The 21,058-nt window shown below is 40.6% G+C and overlaps 1 protein-coding gene and 1 long non-coding RNA gene across 3 annotated transcripts in view; one reads left to right on the forward strand and one right to left on the reverse strand.

Annotated features, from left to right (window-relative positions):
- The first annotated feature begins 41 nt into the window (after positions 1-41).
- Positions 42-4,898, forward strand: ZNF22 (zinc finger protein 22). The gene is made up of 2 exons (XM_521459.8): positions 42-558; positions 2,849-4,898. Exon 2 carries the CDS (start codon positions 2,938-2,940, stop codon positions 3,610-3,612), a length of 675 nt encoding a protein of 224 aa, XP_521459.1. The 5' UTR covers positions 42-558; positions 2,849-2,937; the 3' UTR covers positions 3,613-4,898.
- Positions 3,562-21,058, reverse strand: part of LOC134807060 (uncharacterized) — a 72,237-nt gene continuing 54,740 nt past the window's right edge. The window contains exons 5-6 of one of the 2 annotated variants that reach the window (XR_010146610.1): positions 5,920-6,005; positions 3,562-3,644 (exon numbers count right to left, since the gene is read on the reverse strand). This is a non-coding gene — a long non-coding RNA (uncharacterized LOC134807060). The remainder of the gene's footprint in view (positions 3,645-5,919; positions 6,006-21,058) is intronic. The other variant, XR_010146611.1, reaches the window with a different exon arrangement.

The raw sequence follows: 21,058 nt of genomic DNA on the forward strand, positions 1-21,058 counted from the left end.
GAAGGAATAAGAACAAAGAGAGATCATTACTAATGAGCAACAAAAGGGGTGTGTTGAAATCAGACTTTGGAGCCACAAAGAACCATTCCAATTCTGGGTCGTCCGCTTACACACGGTGAACGGAGCACATTTCTTCTCTGAGCCTTGGTTCCTTTCCTGTAAATGGAGTATAACCACTCCCATCTTGCAGGAGCTTTTTGGTGATAATTAAGGTGACTTCGTGAAAAGTACCAGGGTCTCAAAAATCTCAAAATTTGTAGAAAGTATGCAGTTTCTAGGTTGGAGAGGCTAGAGTTCGGTTTCAAAAGCCTCGACCACACACAGGGGCGGTTACAGCTCTTGAGGTCCCGGGGGTCACAGGACGCCTTCCGAGTTGGGGGGAGGAGAAAACAAAACCCAGGAAGAAACGAACAACGCTTTCGGGTGGGCCCGGGACCATAGAGGGTCGCTCCGCCACGTTCCTAGAGCGACCGCGGCGGCGCCAGAGCGCGGCGAGGCCCTCACTTCCGGCGGCGCGGGAGGCGCCCAGCGAGCCAGGGTGGTGGCTGGTCCCGCGCGGTGAGTGGGATTGGGGCACTTGGGGCGCTCAGGGCCTGCGTCGGATACTCGGGTCCGCTCGGGAGCGCGCTGGCCGCAACGAGGGCGGCGCGGGCCCGGGCGATGGCGTGGCTTGCGTCTCCCGCCTCCGGGCAGGGCCTGGCCGCCGGGCGGGGGCGGGAGGGCCACGCGGGCCCAGGGTGGGGCCGCGGCCTGCGCGGCGGGCGGGCCGGGTCAATGAGGAGCGGCCAGCGGAGTGCTGGGAACGGGAGGCTTGGACTGGGGGCCCGGGCGAGGCGCGGCCCGCGGCGGGTGGAACTGGGCGGGTGAGCAGCAGCCCCGGCCCCTTCTGTCGCTCGGAGCGTTCGAGGACTCGATACGTGGAACAAATGCTTAGGCAGCACAGGGCTGCTCTGAGCGGTTTTCAGATTCAGACTCATTGCAACTTCTAACATCTTGATGGTGTTGCCACTTTATCATTACCCTCCCCATTTTACGAGGAAACTGAGGCACATTCCAGTTAGCTGGGTGTGCAGGAACAGCAGCTTCTGTCACTCAGGTTTAACTTCGTGCTGGGGAGCTATGCAAAGCACGGGTCGCCGCGCTGGACTGAGCAATGGAAGATGTGGCTGCCACTAAGAGTACAGGCTCTGGAGTCAAACTGCTAGGGTCTGGGAACCCGGCCAGTGCCTTCTAGCATTGTGCCCTCGTTTCCTTAACTTAAAACGGAAATAACTGCATAAAGGTGCCAGGAGAATTAAAGAGCTAGCACAGAATCAAGTTACACAGTGTCTGGCACATACTAGTATGATTGCCTCATCCGTAGGTGGATTTGACAGTCTGAGTTTCTGACTAGATCTGACTTCCATTGTATTAAATGCGTGTACTTTTATGTATAATGACCATTATAGTTATTAAAAAAAAAAAAAGCAACACCAACACCAGGTACCTAACACAATGTCTCCTGTGTGGTAGATGTTCTGTAAATATTTGCTTAAGTTAAGGAGTGGGTAGTCCTAACTGTAATCTTGTGTTATATGCAGCTTACTCTTACGCTGACCATAATTACAGCTGATGTAATTATTAAATATCCACATAAAGTCCTGGACCTAAAGTCTCAATTATACAATAAGATGAAAGGAAGGCAAGAAAAATTATGTTTCTGTTTTCATTTATTTGCTTTATATGTTTGTATGCAAAGAAACCCAGAATAATTGTTTCTATTTTAAATTCCACATTCTGACACAAGATAATGAAAAATAGTTCCAATAATTTTATTGCTTTTGAAGTTCTAGATTTTCCGACATTGCCACCTATGTGGGGTTTGTAGGGGTTTTTGTTGGTTTGTTTTGGCCGTTATTTTAAATAGCCACAAGTCAGCCTTATAAATAAATAAAATCATTTGAAATTTTGAATTTTGCAGCATTTGGGTATTCTAAAAATTCCATCCTAGTTTTACATGTAAACTCATTTTCTCCCCCCTCTCCTTTTCTTGTGTCCTACCTACCGTGCGTTTTCTACTCAGTTTCATTCCACTTTCTGGTAAAAGTTCTTTTGCAGTTTTTCTGTCTCCGAAAACAGTACTTTCGTTTTGGGTTTTCAACAAATTGCTTTCTTGGATCATTAGGATCTATAAAAACCAATAATAAAGTGTGTCTTCATAGACTAAGTAAACCTACCACTCCCTGTAGAGAAGTTTCAATTTTCAAAACACTTTATGCTGCAGAATTAGAGCTAAACTGTCATCTAGAGCTATGGAAATCGAATGCTAAATACAGATAAACAGGAATATATCATAAAGTAGTGTAATTTGTCATTTCTTATTCATTTGGATACCTTAGGCAGTTACTAGTTAGTAGAAGTTTAACATGGAACTAAATATCAAAGCATAGTAATGTTCTGTTACACAAATTTTGATTGTCTTTTGGAGTTACTCCATTCCCATTAAGATTTACCTTATCTCCACTTTTTAGTTCTTCAAAATTATGTACTCATTTGGTAATGCTTGGAAGATTTATATTTCACCTGATCACTTTTAATTTGTCTTGTCCCAATAGACAGAAACTCCAGTGGTAAACTCAGTCAAAATTTGGTGATATTTGTTAAGCTTAAACTCTGGAATTGTTAGAATTACTTTGCAAGTATTTCCCCCAAATTTCCCCCCATATTATCTTTGTTTGCATTTATACTTTTTAAATTTAAACATGAATGCAATTTTGGTGGGTTGAAGAGATATTAAAATTGAATAGTTAACAGATATCTATAATTTTTTTTCTGATCATCTCTAATTTTTTTTTCCTTCTACACACAGAAAATTCTGAGCTGTACACCTCTAGGAAATGAAACACTAGGTCAGAAGAAGCCTGTAAACTCTTTTACACATACATTTGGTTATTCACCATGAGGTTAGCAAAGCCTAAAGCGGGTATTTCTCGGAGCTCAAGCCAAGGAAAGGCCTATGAGAACAAGCGCAAAACAGGCCGGCAGCGGCAGAAGTGGGGCATGACTATTCGATTTGACTCAAGCTTCAGTAGACTCAGAAGAAGCTTGGATGACAAACCCTATAAATGTACTGAATGTGAAAAGAGTTTCAGTCAGAGTTCAACTCTTTTTCAACACCAGAAGATCCATACTGGAAAGAAATCCCATAAATGTGCTGATTGTGGGAAAAGTTTCTTTCAGAGTTCTAATCTCATTCAGCATCGACGGATCCATACGGGGGAAAAGCCCTACAAATGTGATGAGTGTGGAGAAAGCTTTAAACAGAGCTCAAATCTCATTCAGCACCAGAGAATTCATACTGGAGAAAAACCCTATCAGTGTGATGAGTGTGGCCGGTGTTTCAGCCAGAGCTCCCACCTTATTCAACATCAGAGAACCCACACTGGGGAGAAACCCTACCAGTGCAGTGAATGTGGCAAATGTTTCAGTCAGAGCTCTCATCTGAGGCAGCACATGAAGGTGCATAAAGAAGAGAAGCCTCGTAAAACCCGGGGCAAAAATATCAGGGTGAAGACTCACTTACCCTCTTGGAAAGCTGGTACAGGAAGGAAGTCTGTGGCTGGTCTCCGTTAAGTATAGGGCTTTTTGACAGCTTTTTGAGGCCTCTTAAGAAAAAATAAAAAGTAAAAAATGAAAGGAATCTTTTTTAGAAATAGAGATGCTTTATAGTAGATCACTTAAATACTGGATCTTTTGCTAGTGTGAAAACATTGGGAATTTAATGACATTATTGAGCTGAAAGAAATTACATGAGTCCAGCTACCCTCATTTCTTTTTTATGTGACATGGAGCACAAAGAACTGAAAATATGTTTTGAGGGAGCATGACATCCTTGACCTCGTTTGAAATTACTTCCATTTTCAAAAACCATCATGTTTTGCAGATACATTTTGAGAAAAACCATCATGTTTGGAGGATACATTTGTGAAAGTGCAGGCATGCCAATGACTACTCAGTTTTAGGACTTTCTGTGGAAGAAAAAATTAAAAGGGAGAAGAAATTAATTCCACTACTTTTGAAGTTCTGCAACAGATGAGATTTTGTTTGTAAAGTTTTGTAGTATATTAACCATTGGTTTATCACTCTAGATTCAACATATTAAAATGTATTCAAGCTCACAGATTTTTAATCAGTAAGGCCTATCTATATTAGTTGTCTTTTATTTCTTCTCCTTGTGGACAGTTGTTAATGAAAGGAGTAAGGATTTCCCTTTTTTTGTTTTGTTTGTTTTGTTTTTTTTAACCAAATTCTTAGAGATACTATAGAATCCAAATGAGAACTGAATTGGACCTCAAGTCTTCTATTCCTACTAATAGAGTTCTTTGTGATGGTAACTGCTGTGTCGTTTGTTTTCCACAAGTTGGGATGGATTCATGTCGATACATCCCCATGCCCTTGACCTCTTCTGGCATTCTCCTGTGCTCTGACAAACTGAGCCAGCCTTTTAGATCTACATGAATAAACAAACTTTTACCAAGAAAAATCTCAGCTTGCTTACTGCTTAATTAAAAACCTACAATTTACACACCTCCCTGCCTTCAAGACTGTGAGCTTTGGATAGCCCTGCTTAAATGTTTGTCAACAACAAGAGTCGTAAGTGTCAGTACATTGTAGCTCCTTTGAAATTTAACTCTTTCTGTGTTACATGAATTGTTTTAAGGAGTCCGGCAAACATGTTTCTTCACTTCCATGAGAATGGTGCCAAGTGTCAGACTCTAATGAGCCCTCAGCTCAGGTTTTAATTTCTATTGAATGCTAACATTCTTCTGATTTTTTGGTATCTTTTATAATCATATCGGTTTCTGCTGTATTAATGACAATTATTCATGAAAATAAAAAATGAAATATTTTGTATACTACTACCTTCTGTTTATTTTTCTCCTGGGGAATTGTTTTAATTATTTAGACAATAGATCTAAAGTCACAGCTTTTGGATGGATCACTTGTTTTGCCTGTTTTTGATTTCCTCAAACTTGAACTTTGCCTTCCTCTTGGCCTTGCATTTGAGTGCAGGGCCATAGAAGTTGACCTTGTTATGGCCTTGTTGACAAGTGTCATTCAACAAGATATTCACAAGGTGTTTTGTAAACATGAGGTGATCACAGTTTTTTATGAAAGCAGTGATCTTTGGCCGTCCTATTATATCCAAGTCACTCCTTGGCAGGATTGTGGCTATGGGGCCCTTTTGAGGATCTATCAATGCTATTCACATTAGTTTTGTGTATGCAATAGCTTCTGGGTAGGACCAACACTTCTTTCTTACATTTCAGGAATTTGCCCATTTTGACAGCAAACAGGGCTGTGCACAGTAGTGATATTCAAAATAATTTAACAAGCAGTATGCCCTTCAGGACAGCAGAGAAATTGTCACAGACTAAGGTCTTCTGTGCGCTTTGAGCATGGGGATGCATTACTCTTCTCCACTGTGTTGGGGAATGTGGAGAGGAGCACAGATGAGGGATGTTTTTGGTTAATACAGCTCTGGACCAGTGGGAGATAGATGGAGCCAGTCTTGATCTAGAGATGTCCCAGGGTTTTCAGAGTGTAGTGACTATGGGATTTGGGGTTGTCTTCCTTGGGTAGAAGGTATGTTGTGTGTGGAAGGAGGAAAGAGGGATATTTGGTGAGCAAATACCCAAATACTCACCCCACGTTTCCTGGCACCCTTACAGTGCTGTGAGAAACAACACTAGGTCTGGCCATTTGAGTTAGTGATGTTTTTAAAAGCTGTTGGGTGATTCTCTGTGCTCCTATTTCCCAGGCCAAAGTGGAGCTGACATTTAGGTAGTTCCTGAGTCTCTTGCCAACCTGCTTTAGGTATCCCATGAGTGAGAAATAAACTGTTGAGATAGGCCACAGATTTCAGTGTAGATTTGGTACCTGTCCTGATTGATGCACCCATCCTGCTGTTTTTGTGCATCTCTGGAGCCAATCATCAGTCTTAAAAGTTCTATCCATTTAGTGGCCTGATGAGAAAAAACAGCTTTTTGAGTTCATAGTTGAGAAACACTGCCTTGCCTCCCCCACATTGTCTTTCTGTTTCTAGCTGATACTCTGTAATACTGTAATACTTCCATACTTCCTTTTTTTTTTTTGGCCTGGGACCCTTCTCTTTGTTCCTTACTGAGACTTAAAGGCAGCATTAAAGCTTGTTTGTGTGTTTTATTTGTATCCCATGACTCTGTGGCCTGGGTTGAAAGTCCCCACACATAGAGTTGCCAGAATGTCCTGTGATATCAGCTCTGGAAGTTGAAAATCTGTCCTGAGACTGATATGCTGTCTTCAAACGTGGGAGAAAGGGGTGACTGTCCCTCCACCATGCAGAGTCTGAGTGTGACAGGACCCATGAGAGGATGCTGAGTGGGTGCCAGGAGGACTCACCTCCAAGAGCAAGAGCCTCTGGTCCCTGTTGCACATTGATTTCAAACAGACCAACCAGCTTGGACAATTGAACTTCCCAATTGCAGTCATGATGAACTGAAGACCAGAGGACCTTCCTCCAATTTCCTGGTCCACATGAAGCGCTAGATTGTAATGTAACCCTAGATATGTTGAGGGGACTCCAAAGTAGGATTTCTCACCACACTGGTAAAACAGGGGGACTGCCTATTTTAGTCTCATTTAGGGATAAGTATAATGGCTGTTTCCTAAATTCAGAGTTCTGTAGTAAACTGATAACTAAGAGATTCTTTTCTGTCATTTTTCAAATAAAGCATTGTGACATCTGGTGAAAGAATTACTTTTTTCTTGTTTTATTGTTCGGAAGAGGTGGAAAATAATCCAGAACAGTTTGAAATGGATAAATTTTACTGCTGAGTGATGGAAAGAGACAAAAATGACAGAAACATAATTCATAGCTGCATTCCTTACAGTAAATCCAAGCACAAATAGTTCTATTGCTTAGAATCATTGCATTTAAATATAGAAAGAACAAATCTTTCATAGTCTTTTTATGGATGATATTTTTTTTCCTTTGATCCTCATGGTTGGTAATGTATCAGAATAGATTGAGCAATTTAGTCCTACTAAGTAATGGCATTTTATAATTCTGGTGTTATAATATCTGACAGTATTTTATTTAGAACTTTTACATCAATATACATCAACTGACATAGTTGTAAGTTTCTTTATATGTTATCTTTGTCATAAATGTCGATTACATCGTAGAGCATTTCAGGAACTGTGCCAAGTTCATAACACCAGGTTACTAATGTGTTATGCTACCTCCCAATTTGTCAAGAGACATCTCAGGCACAGATCTTTTGAATTCAGGAATTCAGGATGGGTATGCCAATTTAAATGAAGCTTCTGAGATGAGTAACCTTAAATCCCAGAGAGACCCTGGTTATATCTCTATGTTCAGGGCAATCTAAATGGGTCCCCTAGGATACAAGAAGCCTCTCTATTCAGTGGGATTAAAAGGCTAAATATCAGAATTTAAGCAGGTGAGTCAAAGAGGGGACAATATGATGATTTGGGGGCAAACAGTCATGAAGAGAAGTTCAGGTTCAGTGAGAAAACTGAGGCCATTCTGTGTATTCCACATAGTTTAATATAGCTAGTTAGACTTTCTGTTATGTCTGTGTTTCTTCTTTGCCTGGTAAGTTCACCAATTCAGTTTAACCCAGCATCTGTATTCCATTTTCTCTATTAGAATAATTGGTCTGGTTTCTCTTTTTCTGGCTAGACTTTGGCTGAAAGGACAATAATAAGAGAAATAAAACTACAAGGAGCTACTATTTCTTATGTATCAAAAGTGATCAAAAGTGTAAAACCTACTCTGTTGGTAAGGCTGTGGAGAGCCAGCCAAACTCAGGCACTGATGGTGGGATACAAAATGTTACAACCCATACTGAGGAGGGATTTGGCAATATCTAGCAGAAGTATATATGCATTTACTCTCTGATCCAGAAATTATATTTCCAGAGTTTGTTTCCAAAGATACAGTACCAACAATATGAAACAACATATACACATGGCTGCACATTTTTATAGAAAAGACTCATTTCCCACTAAGGCATCTGGCTCCAATGTAGTGTCATGTATTTGTTCAATAATAGGCTTTTTGTGATGCTCTCATGACCTTTCCTTGTGCTGTAGTTGTACCATATGTCATTTTCAGAGGTCAGCTTGCCTCGCTTTGTGCAGGACCCAGAGTGTAGTTTAGTAAGTACTCTTGAGGAGATTAAGTGTCACTGCTGATGCAAACCAGCAAATTAAATTCCCAGTCTCAGTTGGAAATACTTCAGTCCAGTGAGGGCGCTGCATAAGTAGAGGAAATAGCCACATCAAGACTTCATTGTTAGAAGACAGACTTTTTCTATTTGACGTTACACAAAACTGTCACTAGATGGCAGCAAAGGAGAGATCATGGAAAACAGCCTGTCCTGTAGTTTCTCCACATTCAGCTTGCACAGGTTGAGTGTCCCTTATCTGAAATGCTGGAGACCGGAAGTGTGTCAGAATTCAGATTTTTAATTATTTTTGGGAATATTTGTATGTATATGATGAGGTATCTTGGGGATGGGACTCAAGTCTAAACATGAAGTTCATGTGTTTATTATAACCCTTGTATAGATAGCCTGAAGGTAATATTTTTAATAATTCTGCACATGAAACAAAGTTTTGACTGTGACCTATCACATGAGGTCAGGTGAGGAATTTTCCACTTGTGGCGTCACATTGACATTCAAAAAGTTGTTTTTTTAAAAAAATTTTATTTATTATTATTATACTTCAAGTTTTAGGGTACATGTGCACAATGTGCAGGTTAGTTACATATGTAGACATGTGCCATGCTGGTGCGCTGCACCCACTAACTCGTCATCTAGCATTAGGTATATCTCCCAATGCTATCCCTCCCCCCTCCCCCCACCCCACAACAGTCCCCAGAGTGTGATGTTCCCCTTCCTGTGTCCATGTGTTCTCGTTGTTTAATTCCCACCTATGAGTGAGAATATGCGGTGTTTGGTTTTTTGTTCTTGCAATAGTTTACTGAGAATGATGATTTCCAATTTCATCCATGTCCCTACGAAGGACACGAACCCATCCTTTTTTATGGCTGCATAGTAATCCATGGTGTATATGTGCCACATTTTCTTAATCCAGTCTATCATTGTTGGACATTTGGGTTGGTACCCAGTCTTTGCTATTATGAATAATGCCACAATAAACATACGTGTGCATGTGTCTTTATAGCAGCATGATTTATAATCCTTTGGGTATATAGCCAGTAATGGGATGGCTGGGTCAAATGGTATTTCTAGTTCTAGATCCCTGAGGAATCACCACACTGACTTCCACAATGGTTGAACTAGTTTACGGTCCCATCAACAGTGTAAAAGTGTTCCTATTTCTCCACATCCTCTCCAGCACCTGTTGTTTCCTGACTTTTTAATGATTGCCATTCTAACTGGTGTGAGATGGTATCTCATTGTGGTTTTGATTTGCATTTCTCTGATGGCCAGTGATGGTGAGCATTTTTTCATGTGTTTTTTGGCTGCATAAATGTCTTCTTTTGAGAAGTGTCTGTTCATGTCCTTCGCCCACGTTTTGATGGGGTTGTTTGTTTTTTTCTTGTAAATTTGTTTGAGTTCATTGTAGATTCTGGATATTAGCCCTTTGTCAGCTGAGTAGGTTGTGAAAACTTTCTCCCATGTTGTAGGTTGCCTGTTCACTCTGATGGTAGTTTCTTTTGCTGTGCAGAAGCTCTTTAGTTTAATTAGATCCCATTTGTCAATTTTGGCTTTTGTTGCCATTGCTTTTGGTGTTTTAGACATGAAGTCCTTGCCCATGCCTATGTCCTGAATGGTAATGCCTAGGTTTTCTTCTAGGGTTTTTATGGTTTTAGGTCTAACGTTTAAGTCTTTAATCCATCTTGAATTGATTTTTGTATAAGATGTAAGGAAGGGATCCACTTTCAGCTTTCTACATATGGCTAGCCAGTTTTCCCAGCACCATTTATTAAATAGGGAATCCTTTCCCCATTTCTTGTTTTTCTCAGGTTTGTCAAAGATCAGATAGTTGTAGATATGTGGCATTATTTCTGAGGGCTCTGTTCTGTTCCATTGATCTATATCTCTGTTTTGGTACCAGCACCATGCTGTTTTGGTTACTGTAGGCTTGTAGTATAGTTTGAAGTCAGGTAGTGTGATGCCTCCAGCTTTGTTCTTTTGGCCTAAGATTGACTTGGCGATGCAGGCTCTTTTTTGGTTCCATATGAACTTTAAAGTAGTTTTTTCCAATTCTGTGAAGAAAGTCATTGGTAGCTTGATGGGGATGGTATTGAATCTGTAAATTACCTTGGGCAGTATGGCCATTTTCACGATATTGATTCTTCCTACCCATGAGCATGGAATGTTCTTCCATTTGTTTGTATCTTTTATTTCCTTGAGCAGTGGTTTATAGTTCTCCTTGAAGAGGTCCTTCACGTCCCTTGTAAGTTGGATTCCTAGGTATTTTATTCTCTTTGAAGCAATTGTGAATGGGAGTTCACTCATGATTTGGCTCTCTGTTTGTCTGTTATTGGTGTATAAGAATGCTTGTGATTTTTGTATATTGATTTTGTATCCTGAGACTTTGCTAAAGTTGCTTATCAGCTTAAGGAGATTTTGGGCTGAGACAATGGGGTTTTCTAGATATACAATCATGTCTTCTGCAAACAGGGACATTTTGACTTCCTCTTTTCCTAATTGAATGCCCTTTATTTCCTTCTCCTGCCTAATTGCCCTGGCCAGAATTTCCAACCCTATGTTGAATAGGAGTGGTGAGAGAGGGCATCCCTGTCTTGTGCCAGTTTTCAAAGGGAATGCTTCCAGTTTTTGCCCATTCAGTATGATATTGGCTGTGGGTTTGTCATAGATAGCTCTTATTATTTTGAGATACGTCCCATCAATACCTAATTTATTGAGAGTTTTTAGCATGAAGGATTGTTGAATTTTGTCAAAGGCCTTTTCTGCATCTATTGAGATAATCATGTGTTTTTTGTCTTTGGTTCTGTTTATATGCTGGATTACATTTATTGATTTGCATATATTGAACCAGCCTTGCATCCCAGGGATGAAGCCCACTTGATCATGGTGGATAAGCTTTTTGATGTGCTGCTGAATTCGGTGTGCCAGTATTTTATTGAGGATTTTTGCATCAATGTTCATCAAGGATATTGGTCTAAAATTCTCTTTTTTGCTTGTGTCTCTGCCCGGCTTTGGTATCAGGATGATGCTGGTCTCATAAAATGAGTTAGGGAGGATTCCCTCTTTTTCAATTGATTGGAATAGTTTCAGAAGGAATGGTACCAGTTCCTCCTTGTACCTCTGGTAGAATTCGGCTGTGAATCCATCTGGTCCTGGACTCTTTTTGGTTGGTAAGCTATTGATTATTGCCACAATTTCAGCTCCTGTTATTGGTCTATTCAGAGATTCAACTTCTTCCTGGTTTAGTCTTGGGAGAGTGTATGTGTCAAGGAATTTATCCATTTCTTCAAGATTTTCTAGTTTATTTGCGTAGAGGTGTTTGTAGTATTCTCTGATGGTAGTTTGTATTTCTGTGGAATCAGTGGTGATATCCCCTTTCTCATTTTTTATTGTGTCTATTTGATTCTTCTCTCTTTTTTTCTTTATTAGTCTTGCTAGCGGTCTATCAATTTTGTTGATCCTTTCAAAAAACCAGCTCCTGGATTCATTAATTTTTTGAAGGGTTTTTTGTGTCTCTATTTCCTTCAGTTCTGCTCTGATTTTAGTTATTTCTTGCCTTCTGCTAGCTTTTGAATGTGTTTGCTCTTGCTTTTCTAGTTCTTTTAATTGTGATGTTAGGGTGTCAATTTTGGATCTTTCCTGCTTTCTCTTGTGGGCATTTAGTGCTATAAATTTCCCTCTGCACACTGCTTTGAATGCATCCCAGAGATTCTGGTATGTTGTGTCTTTGTTCTCGTTGGTTTCAAAGAACATCTTTATTTCTGCCTTCATTTCGTTATGTACCCAGCAGTCATTCAGGAGCAGGTTGTTCAGTTTCCATGTAGTTGAGCGGCTTTGAGTGAGATTCTTAATCCTGAGTTCTAGTTTGATTGCACTGTGGTCTGAGAGATAGTTTGTTATAATTTCTGTTCTTTTACATTTGCTGAGGAGAGCTTTACTTCCAACTATGTGGTCAATTTTGGAATAGGTGTGGTGTGGTGCTGAAAAAAATGTATATTCTGTTGATTTGGGGTGGAGAGTTCTGTAGATGTCTATTAGGTCCGCTTGGTGCAGAGCTGAGTTCAATTCCTGGGTATCCTTGTTGACTTTCTGTCTCGTTGATCTGTCTAATGTTGACAGTGGCGTGTTAAAGTCTCCCATTATTAATGTATGGGAGTCTAAGTCTGTTTGTAGGTCACTCAGGACTTGCTTTATGAATCTGGGTGCTCCTGTATTGGGTGCATATATATTAAGGATAATTAGCTCTTCTTGTTGAATTGATCCCTTTACCATTATGTAATGGCCTTCTTTGTCTCTTTTGATCTTTCTTGGTTTAAAGTCTGTTTTATCAGAGACTAGGATTGCAACCCCTGCTTTTTTTTGTTTTCCATTTGCTTGGTAGATCTTCCTCCATCCTTTTATTTTGAGTCTATGTGTGTCTCTGCACGTGAGATGGGTTTCCTCAATACAGCACACTGATGGGTCTTGACTCTTTATCCAATTTTCCAGTCTGTGTCTTTTAATTGGAGCATTTAGTCCATTTACATTTAAGGTTAATATTTTTATGTGTGAATTTGATCCTGTCATTATGATGTTAGCTGGTTATTTTGCTCGTTAGTTGATGCAGTTTCTTCCTAGTCTTGATGGTCTTTACATTTTGGCATGCTTTTGCAGCAGCTGGTACTAGTTGTTCCTTTCCATGTTTAGCACTTCCTTCAGGAGCTCTTTTAGGGCAGGCCTGGTGGTGACAAAATCTCTCAGCATTTGCTTGTCTGTAAAGTATTTAATTTCTCCTTCACTTATGAAGCTTAGTTTGGCTGGATATGAAATTCTGGGTTGAAAATTCTTTTCTTTAAGAATGTTGAATATTGGCCCGCACTCTCTTCTGGCTTGTAGAGTTTCTGCCGAGAGGTCCGCTGTTAGTCTGATGGGCTTCCCTTTGAGGGTAACCTGACCTTTCTCTCTGGCTGCCCTTAACATTTTTTCCTTCATTTCAACTTTGGTGAACCTGACAATTATGTGTCTTGGAGTTGCTCTTCTCGAGGAGTATCTTTGTGGCGTTCTCTGTATTTCCTGAATCTGAATGTTGGCCTGCCTTGCTAGATTGGGGAAGTTCTCCTGGATAATATCCTGCAGAGTGTTTTCCAACTTGGTTCCATTCTCCTCGTCACTTTCAGGCACAACAATCAGACGTAGATTTGGTCTTTTCACATAGTCCCATATTTCTTGGAGGCTTTGTTCATTTCTTTTTATTCTTTTTTCTCTAAACTTCCCTTCTCACTTCATTTCATTCATTTCATCTTCCATCACTGATACCCTTTCTTCCAGTTGATCGCATCGGCTCCTGAGGCTTCTGCATTCTTCATCTAGTTCTCGAGCCTTGGTTTTCAGCTCCATCAGCTCCTTTAAGCACTTCTCTGTATTGGTTATTCTAGTTATACATTCTTCTAAATTTTTTTCAAAGTTTTCAACTTCTTTGCCTTTGGTTTGAATTTCCTCCTGTAGCTCGGAGTAATTTGATCGTCTGAAGCCTTCTTCTCTCAGCTCGTCAAAGTCATTCTCCGTCCAGCTTTGTTCCGTTGCTGGTGAGGAACTGCTTTCCTTTGGAGGAGGAGAGGCGCTCTGCTTTTTAGAGTTTCCAGTTTTTCTGCTCTGTTTTTTCCCCATCTTTGTGGTTTTATCTACTTTTGGTCTTTGATGATGGTGATGTACAGATGGGTTTTTGGTGTGGATGTCCTTTCTGTTTGTTAGTTTTCCTTCTAACCGACAGGACCCTCAGCTGCAGGTCTGTTGGAGTACCCGGCCATGTGAGGTGTCAGTCTGCCCCTGCTGGGGGTACCTCCCAGTTAGGCTGCTCAGGGGTCAGGGGTCAGGGACCCACTTGAGGAGGCAGTCTGCCCGTTCTCAGATCTCCAGCTGCGTGCTGGGAGAACCACTGCTCTCTTCAAAGCTGTCAGACAGGGACATTTAAGTCTGCAGAGGTTACTGCTGTCTTTTTGTTTGTTTGTGCCCTGCCCCCAGAGGTGGAGCCTACAGAGGCAGGCAGGGCTCCTTGAGCTGTGGTGGGCTCCACCCAGTTGGAGATTCCCGGCTGCTTTGTTTACCTAAGCAAGCCTGGGCAATGGCGGACGCCCCTCCCCCAGCCTCGCTGCCGCCTTGCAGTTTGATCTCAGACTGCTGTGCTAGCAATCAGCAAGACTCCGTGGGCATAGGACCCTCCGAGCCATGTGCCGGATATAATCTCCTGGTGTGCCGTTTTTTAAGCCCGTCGGAAAAGCGCAGTCTTCGGGTGGGAGTGACCCGATCTTCCAGGTGCCATCTGTCACCCCTTTCTTTGACTAGGAAAGGGAACTCCCTGACCCCTTGCGCTTCCCGAGTGAGGCAATGCCTCACCCTGCTTCGGCTCATGCACGGTGCATGCACCCACTGACCTGCACCCACTGTCTGGCACTCCCTAGTGAAATGAACCTGGTACTTCATATGGAAATGCAGAAATCACCCTTCTTCTGTGTTGCTAACGCTGGGAGCCGTAGACCGGAGCTGTTCCTATTCAGCCATCTTGGCTCCTTCTCTTCAAAAAGATTCAAATACTAGATTTTCATATTAGGGATGCTCAACCTGTGTTTTCCTTTGAAAATACCATGCTCAAAATGTAGAGACTACTCCTTACAATCAACTAGGGTTCAGTTAAATGTCTGAAAATACAAGCATAATTTTAAAAGTTGAGCTCATTTTAGTCAAATTACCTGAATGCCATTTCTATTTCCACTGTAACTTAGATGTTAAATAACTTACAAGACACAGGAGGACAGGCAAGTCCCTTTCTTATCCTGGTAGAAAAACAAATTATCCAAAGTGTTTGCTAAATTAATAATAGCTATTTTCTCAGTTTCTCTCTTTTACTCTTTTCTACAGCCAGCTCCATGAAAGATTAGTCTACATTTATCTTCCCTGTTTCCTTACCTGGCAGTCTCCCCTTAGTCTATTTCCATCAAGTTTTAATCCATCACTCTGCTTAAAACCACTCTCTCCAAGGAGTCTCCATGAAAATCTGTGCAGAATAGGTGCCCAGACTTTGAGAGGATGGCTAGAATACAAGGCCAGACCCTTTGGGAATGAAATGCAGCTGTAGAGACTGATGCAGGAGCGGCAGAGTTGGGAGAACAGCTTACTTTTCATAGATAAGCTGTTTGAACTTCTTATCATGTGCAGACATTCTATTGACAGTTGAAATGTAAACTAAAAGTAAATTACATTCCAGTAGCAAAACAGAGATTGGGAACAGCCTAGGGAAACAGGAAAGGGGGTCCCAGAATAACACTTAGGTCCTTTCTCGCCTTTGCCTGGTAGATGAGAAGTCACCACTGAGAAGTCAGTTGTGAGCACTGAATTTCATAAAGCAACCATCTCATCTAGTACTTATTCTAATCCTCTTGGTGCTTTTCTTCTCCCCTCTTCCAAAAGGCTGAGCTGTACCACAGAGCCTACACATGTGAACCTCTTCGTGGTCAGCAGTTGAGTGCGTCTCGGGTGGGATGTAGAATCTGAAAGGCAGTGTGATGTAAGAGAATAATCTCTGAATTGGAGTCATTAATCCTGAGTTTTAGATCCAGTTCTGCTATGGAAAATCTATGTGCCTTTAGGCAAGTCATTTTTTCTCTCTGGTCTTAATACCAGATGAAGCCAAAGTTGGCAATTAACCTTGTTTCATTTATGATCCTATGGCTTCAAGGTGCTGAAACCAACATTCACTAACTAAAGCAAAATAAAGAGAAGTAAAAAAAGATGACTGAAGAAAGAGTTGAACCACCGGGACTTAGGAAGGGTAGCCAGGGCAGCCCCAGGTATCTCGAGGTTATGAATGGGCCTTCAGGGGACTACCATTAGAAGTTCTCAGCTCTAGCTACAACCTGCCCATAGCTGTAATGACAGGGCTCCTTCCTGTCTCTAATGTGTGTGTTTTGTAGGGGGAGGAGTAATGTTATTTCTAATGATAAGAAAGAAAGTAGGAAAGAAAGGAAAGAAAGGAGGGAGGAAGAAGAGAAAAGAGAAAACAGAAAAGAGATGGAATTTATATTCTTGAAACTTATTAGCTCTGGAGGCAATTTCTAAATTTACAAATTAGTATTCTAACAATATTTTGAGCAATCGCAGCATTGCAATGAACATACAACTTTCACATATGACTACTTTGAAAAAACAATAATTTGTCAAATATGTAAGTCTTGGTAGTATGTTTTGTTATGTAAGTCTTGGTAGTATGTTTTATATCCATTCTGGAAAAAAATACTAATAATTTTTATATTATTGAGTCAGGTCTTCTAAGGACTTCCAGTAAGTGAATCCTATCTACTTAGAAGCAATAAAACAGAAAATTATAGGCATACCTCAGAGATACTGCAAATTTGGTTCTGGACTACAGCAAAAAAGTGAATATCTCAATAAAGTGAGTCAGACAAATTGTTTTATTTCCCAGTGCATATAAAAGTTACGTTTACACTATAGTCAAGTGTGCAAGGGCAAGATGTCTACAAAACAATGTGTATACTTTAATTAAAAATACCTTATGGCTAAAAAAATGCTGAAGATGATCTGAGCCTTCACAGACTCAATCTTTTTGCTAAAGGACGGCCTTGCCTTGATGTTGATGGCTACTGACTGATCAGGATAATGGTTGCTTAAGGTTGGGGTGGCTATGGCAAATTCTTAGTGAAGTTTACCACATGAATTGACTCTTTCATGAAAGATTTCTCTGTAGCATATGGTGCTGTTTGATAGCGTTTTACCCACAATATAACTGTTTTCAAAATTGGAGTCAGTCTTCTCAAACCTTGATGCTGCTTTACCGACTAAGTTTATGGAATATTCTAAATCCTTTGTGGTAATTTCAACAATGTTCACAGCATCTTCACTAGGAGTAGATTTCATCTCAAGAAACCACTTTCTTTGCTCATCTATAAAACACAACTCCTCACGCATTCAAGTCTTATCATGAGATTGCAGCAATTTAGTCACATGTTCAGGCTCCACTTCTCATTCTAGTTCTCTCACTATTTCCACCACATCTGCAGTGCCATCCTCCACTGAAATCTTGAACTTCTCAAAGTCACCCATGAGGATAGGAATCAACTTCTTCCAAAGTTGATATTTTGATCTTCTCTCATGAATAATAAATGGTTTTAATGGCATCTAGAATGGCGAATACCTTCCAGAAGGTTTTCACTTTATATTGCCCTGATCTGTCAGAGGAATCAATATGGAAACTACAGACAAAATATATTTCTTAAATAATAAGATTAGCAAATCAAAATTACTCCTTGATCCATGAGCTACAGAGTGGATGTTGTATTAGCAGCTGTGAAAACAACATTAATCTCCTTGTACATCTCCATTAGAGTTTTTGGGTGACCAGGTACATTGTCAATGAATAGTAATATTTTAAAAGGAATCTTTTTTCTGAGCATTAGGTTTCAACAGTTGGCTTAAAATATTGAGTAAACCATACTTTAAAAAGATGAACTGTCATCCAGATTTTGTTCAATTTACAGAACAGAGTCAGTAGAATTAGTATAATTCATAACAGCCTTGGGATTTTCAGAGTGGTAAATGAGCACTGGCTTTAACTTAAAGTCACCAGCTGCATTAGCCCCTAACAAGAGAGTCAGCCTGTCCTTTGATGTTTGAAGCCAGGCATTGACTTCTCCTCTCTAGTTATGAAAGTCCTAGCTAGATGGTGTCTTCTCCCAACAGAAGACCATTTCATCTACATTGAAAATCTGTTGTTTAGTGTGGCCACCTTCATCAGTGATCTTAGCTAGATCTTCTGGATAACTTGCTGCATCTTCTTCATCAGCACTTGCTGCTTCACCTTGCACTTTTATGTTATAGAGATGGCCCATTCCTTTAAACTTCATGAACCAACCTCTGCTGGCTTCCAACTTTTCTTCTGCAGCTTCTTCACTTCTCTCAGCCTTCATGGAATTGAAGAGAGTTAGGCCCTTGCTCTGGATTACGCTTTGGCTTAAGGAATGTTGTGGCTGTTTTGACCTTCTATTCAGACCACTAAAACTTTCTTCATATCAGCCATAAGGTTGTTTCAGTTTCCTGTCATTTATATGTTCACTGAATCCATGAATGATGATTTTTTTAAAAAAACATTAATTTCCGGCTGGATGTGGTGGCTCACGCCTGTAATCCCAGCACTTTGGGAGGCTGAGGCAGGTGGGTCACCCAAAGTCAGGAATTCGAGACCAGCCTGACCAATATGGTGAAACCCCGTCTCTACTAAAAACACAAAAATTAGCCAGGTGTGGTGGTGGGCACCTGCAGTCCCAGCTACTCAGGAGGCTGAGACAGGAGAATTGCTTGAACCCAGGAGGCAGAGGTTGCAGTGAACTGAGATCGCGCCACTGCGCTCTAGCCTGGACGACAAAGTGAGACTCCATCTCAAAAAAAAGAAAAAGAAAAAAATTAATTTCCTCAAGAACATTTTCTTTGCATTTACAACTTGGCTTACTGCGTAGCTTTTGACATGCCTTCCCCACTAAGCTTAACCATTTCTAGCTTTTAAGATGAGAGACATGCAACTCTTCTTTCACTTGAACACTTAGAGGCCATTGTAGGATTATTGACTGGCCTAATTTCAGTATTGTTGTGTTTGAGATATTGTGAAATTACCAAAATGCGAATGAAGTGAGCACGTGCTGTTAGAAAAATGGTGCCAATAGACTTGCTGCATACAGGATTGCCACAAACCTTCCATTTGTAAGCAATGCAATATCTGCAAAGTGCAATAAAGGGAGGCAGTAAAATGAGGTCTGCCTGCATTTAAATTGCTTTTTACTTCACACTTACTTGAGAAAAGTTCCTCACCGGCAATTTTCCCTTTAAAAAAATCTTGATTTAACTCAAGTACTGGTTTTAAACTTAATACTTCATAGCAGAATTATTAAGCCATATTTTCTAACTTAGCTTTCAGATTGCTTATATCTACTATGACCACATTATTTTGTTCTCTTTCCTGTGCTCCAATAAAAAGTGTGTATTCTTACCTAGATGTGTATAAACTTTTAATTAACATGTAATTAGGAGAAAAAGTTCTCATATTAATATTCTGATATTTATTGAAATATATATAAATTTCTTTTAATCCTATTATACTCATCTTTTTAAATATTACTACTGTTTTATTACATAATATTAACTCTCCTCTTTTAAGTACTTTATGAACTCATGACCTTTTACTGGCTTAAGCTCTTCTAATTAAACATAATTATGATTGTGGTCTTTGATTCTCACTAGTAGGAGCAGATCGCCCTGACATCTTGAGAGCATCCCCATTTTCTGTTACTAGTAAGTCTAGACCCATGGTGATTTTTCCTGAGCTGTGGAATCAGTTGTCCTCCAAGAGGTGATGGTTCCTTTTCCTGGAAAATAATCTTGGAGATGCAAATCTGGTTACTGTGCATGGGCATGAGAGTCACAAAGTGGGAAAAATCATGCTTTTTAAGGTTATGTGTTTGCACTGGCTTGTCTTTTCTTTTTCATTTCAAAAAGTTATGTAGCCATGTCCCACTAGACTCCAGGTTTTGTCTATCTCCACAACTTTATACTATGCAGACACCAGGCTGCTACTCAGCTGTGATGTGACTTGCTACTCAGCTCTGATGTGACTCTGGATGGGCGGCCAGCACTCCACTTTGTGTCTTTAATCAGCAAACACTGATGGGCTCCATGCCAATAGTGCCAGTGGGGGACTCAGTGGGCCCCAGCTATGCAAAAAATGAGCCACAAAACCAAATCATGCCTAAGATGGGGATACATGCAGAACGGAGACATGCACTGGCCCCAGCACAGCACCAAGGATGAGAGAACCTCCTCTGGTTGGGTGGGCCAGGAAGGATTTGCCAGTTCAGAGGAGATGAGGATGAGGAGGTAGAGAGGGCACCAATCATGGAAGGTGTGAATGACCAGCTAAGAAGTGTGTCCAATGTTCCTGAAGTCATTCTGGTATTACCAGAGGGCTTTAAGTAGGGGCAATATAGAGTCAGATTTTTATTTTTATTTTTATTTTATTTTACTTTATTTTATTTTAAATTTGAGATGGAGCCTCACTCTGTCACCCTGACTGGAGTGCAGGGGCACCATCTCGTTTCAATGCAAACTCTGCCTCCCCGGTTCAAGCAACTCTCCTGCCTCCACCTCCCAAGTAACTGGGGTTACAGGTGCCTGCCACCACGCCCAGCTCATTTTGTATTTTTAGTAGAGATGGGGTTTCACCCTGTGGGCCAGGCTGGTCTCAAACTCCAGACCTCAAGTGATCCACCCACCTTGGGCCTCCCGAAGTGCTGGGATTACAGACCTGAGCCACTGTGCCTGGCCAGATTTGCATTTTTAATGGATCTTTCTGGCAGCCATGTAGAAGAATGTCTCAAGTATATATGCTATTGCACGTTACACAGATTCTTTTCAGTTTCCTCTTCTCCATTTTCTGATGCTGAGGGTATGTTATTCCAAATAATACCACTTGACAATCATATATTCTAATATTTCCTTTCTGAAATTCAAGGGAAATTGAGTGGCTTAGGCCTTTCCTTTCCAGAGCTGGCCTTTTAAACCTCCAGAGCTCCAAAGCCAAGGCAAAGTTTATGTAGTGGATTGAAGGACTTACTTATCTTCTATCAACATTTATTATTTTGATAATTAATTAATGCCTCACATGGTCCTAGAAAAAAATTATAGTAAGTTTCCAAAATGTGCAACAACAACACTCAGAATGGTCATGCTTCATAGTGGTTGTGATGGTTAATTGTACTTGTTGACTTGACTGGGTTAAATAATATGCACGT

This window comes from Pan troglodytes, chromosome 8 (assembly GCF_028858775.2).
Source record: "Pan troglodytes isolate AG18354 chromosome 8, NHGRI_mPanTro3-v2.0_pri, whole genome shotgun sequence".
NCBI classification, from domain to species: domain Eukaryota; kingdom Metazoa; phylum Chordata; class Mammalia; order Primates; family Hominidae; genus Pan; species Pan troglodytes.

Bases quoted from the DNA above. Each gene is read 5' to 3' on its own strand.
- ZNF22 (XM_521459.8), top strand. From the start codon at position 2,938: ATGAGGTTAGCAAAGCCTAAAGCGGGTATTTCTCGGAGCTCAAGCCAA.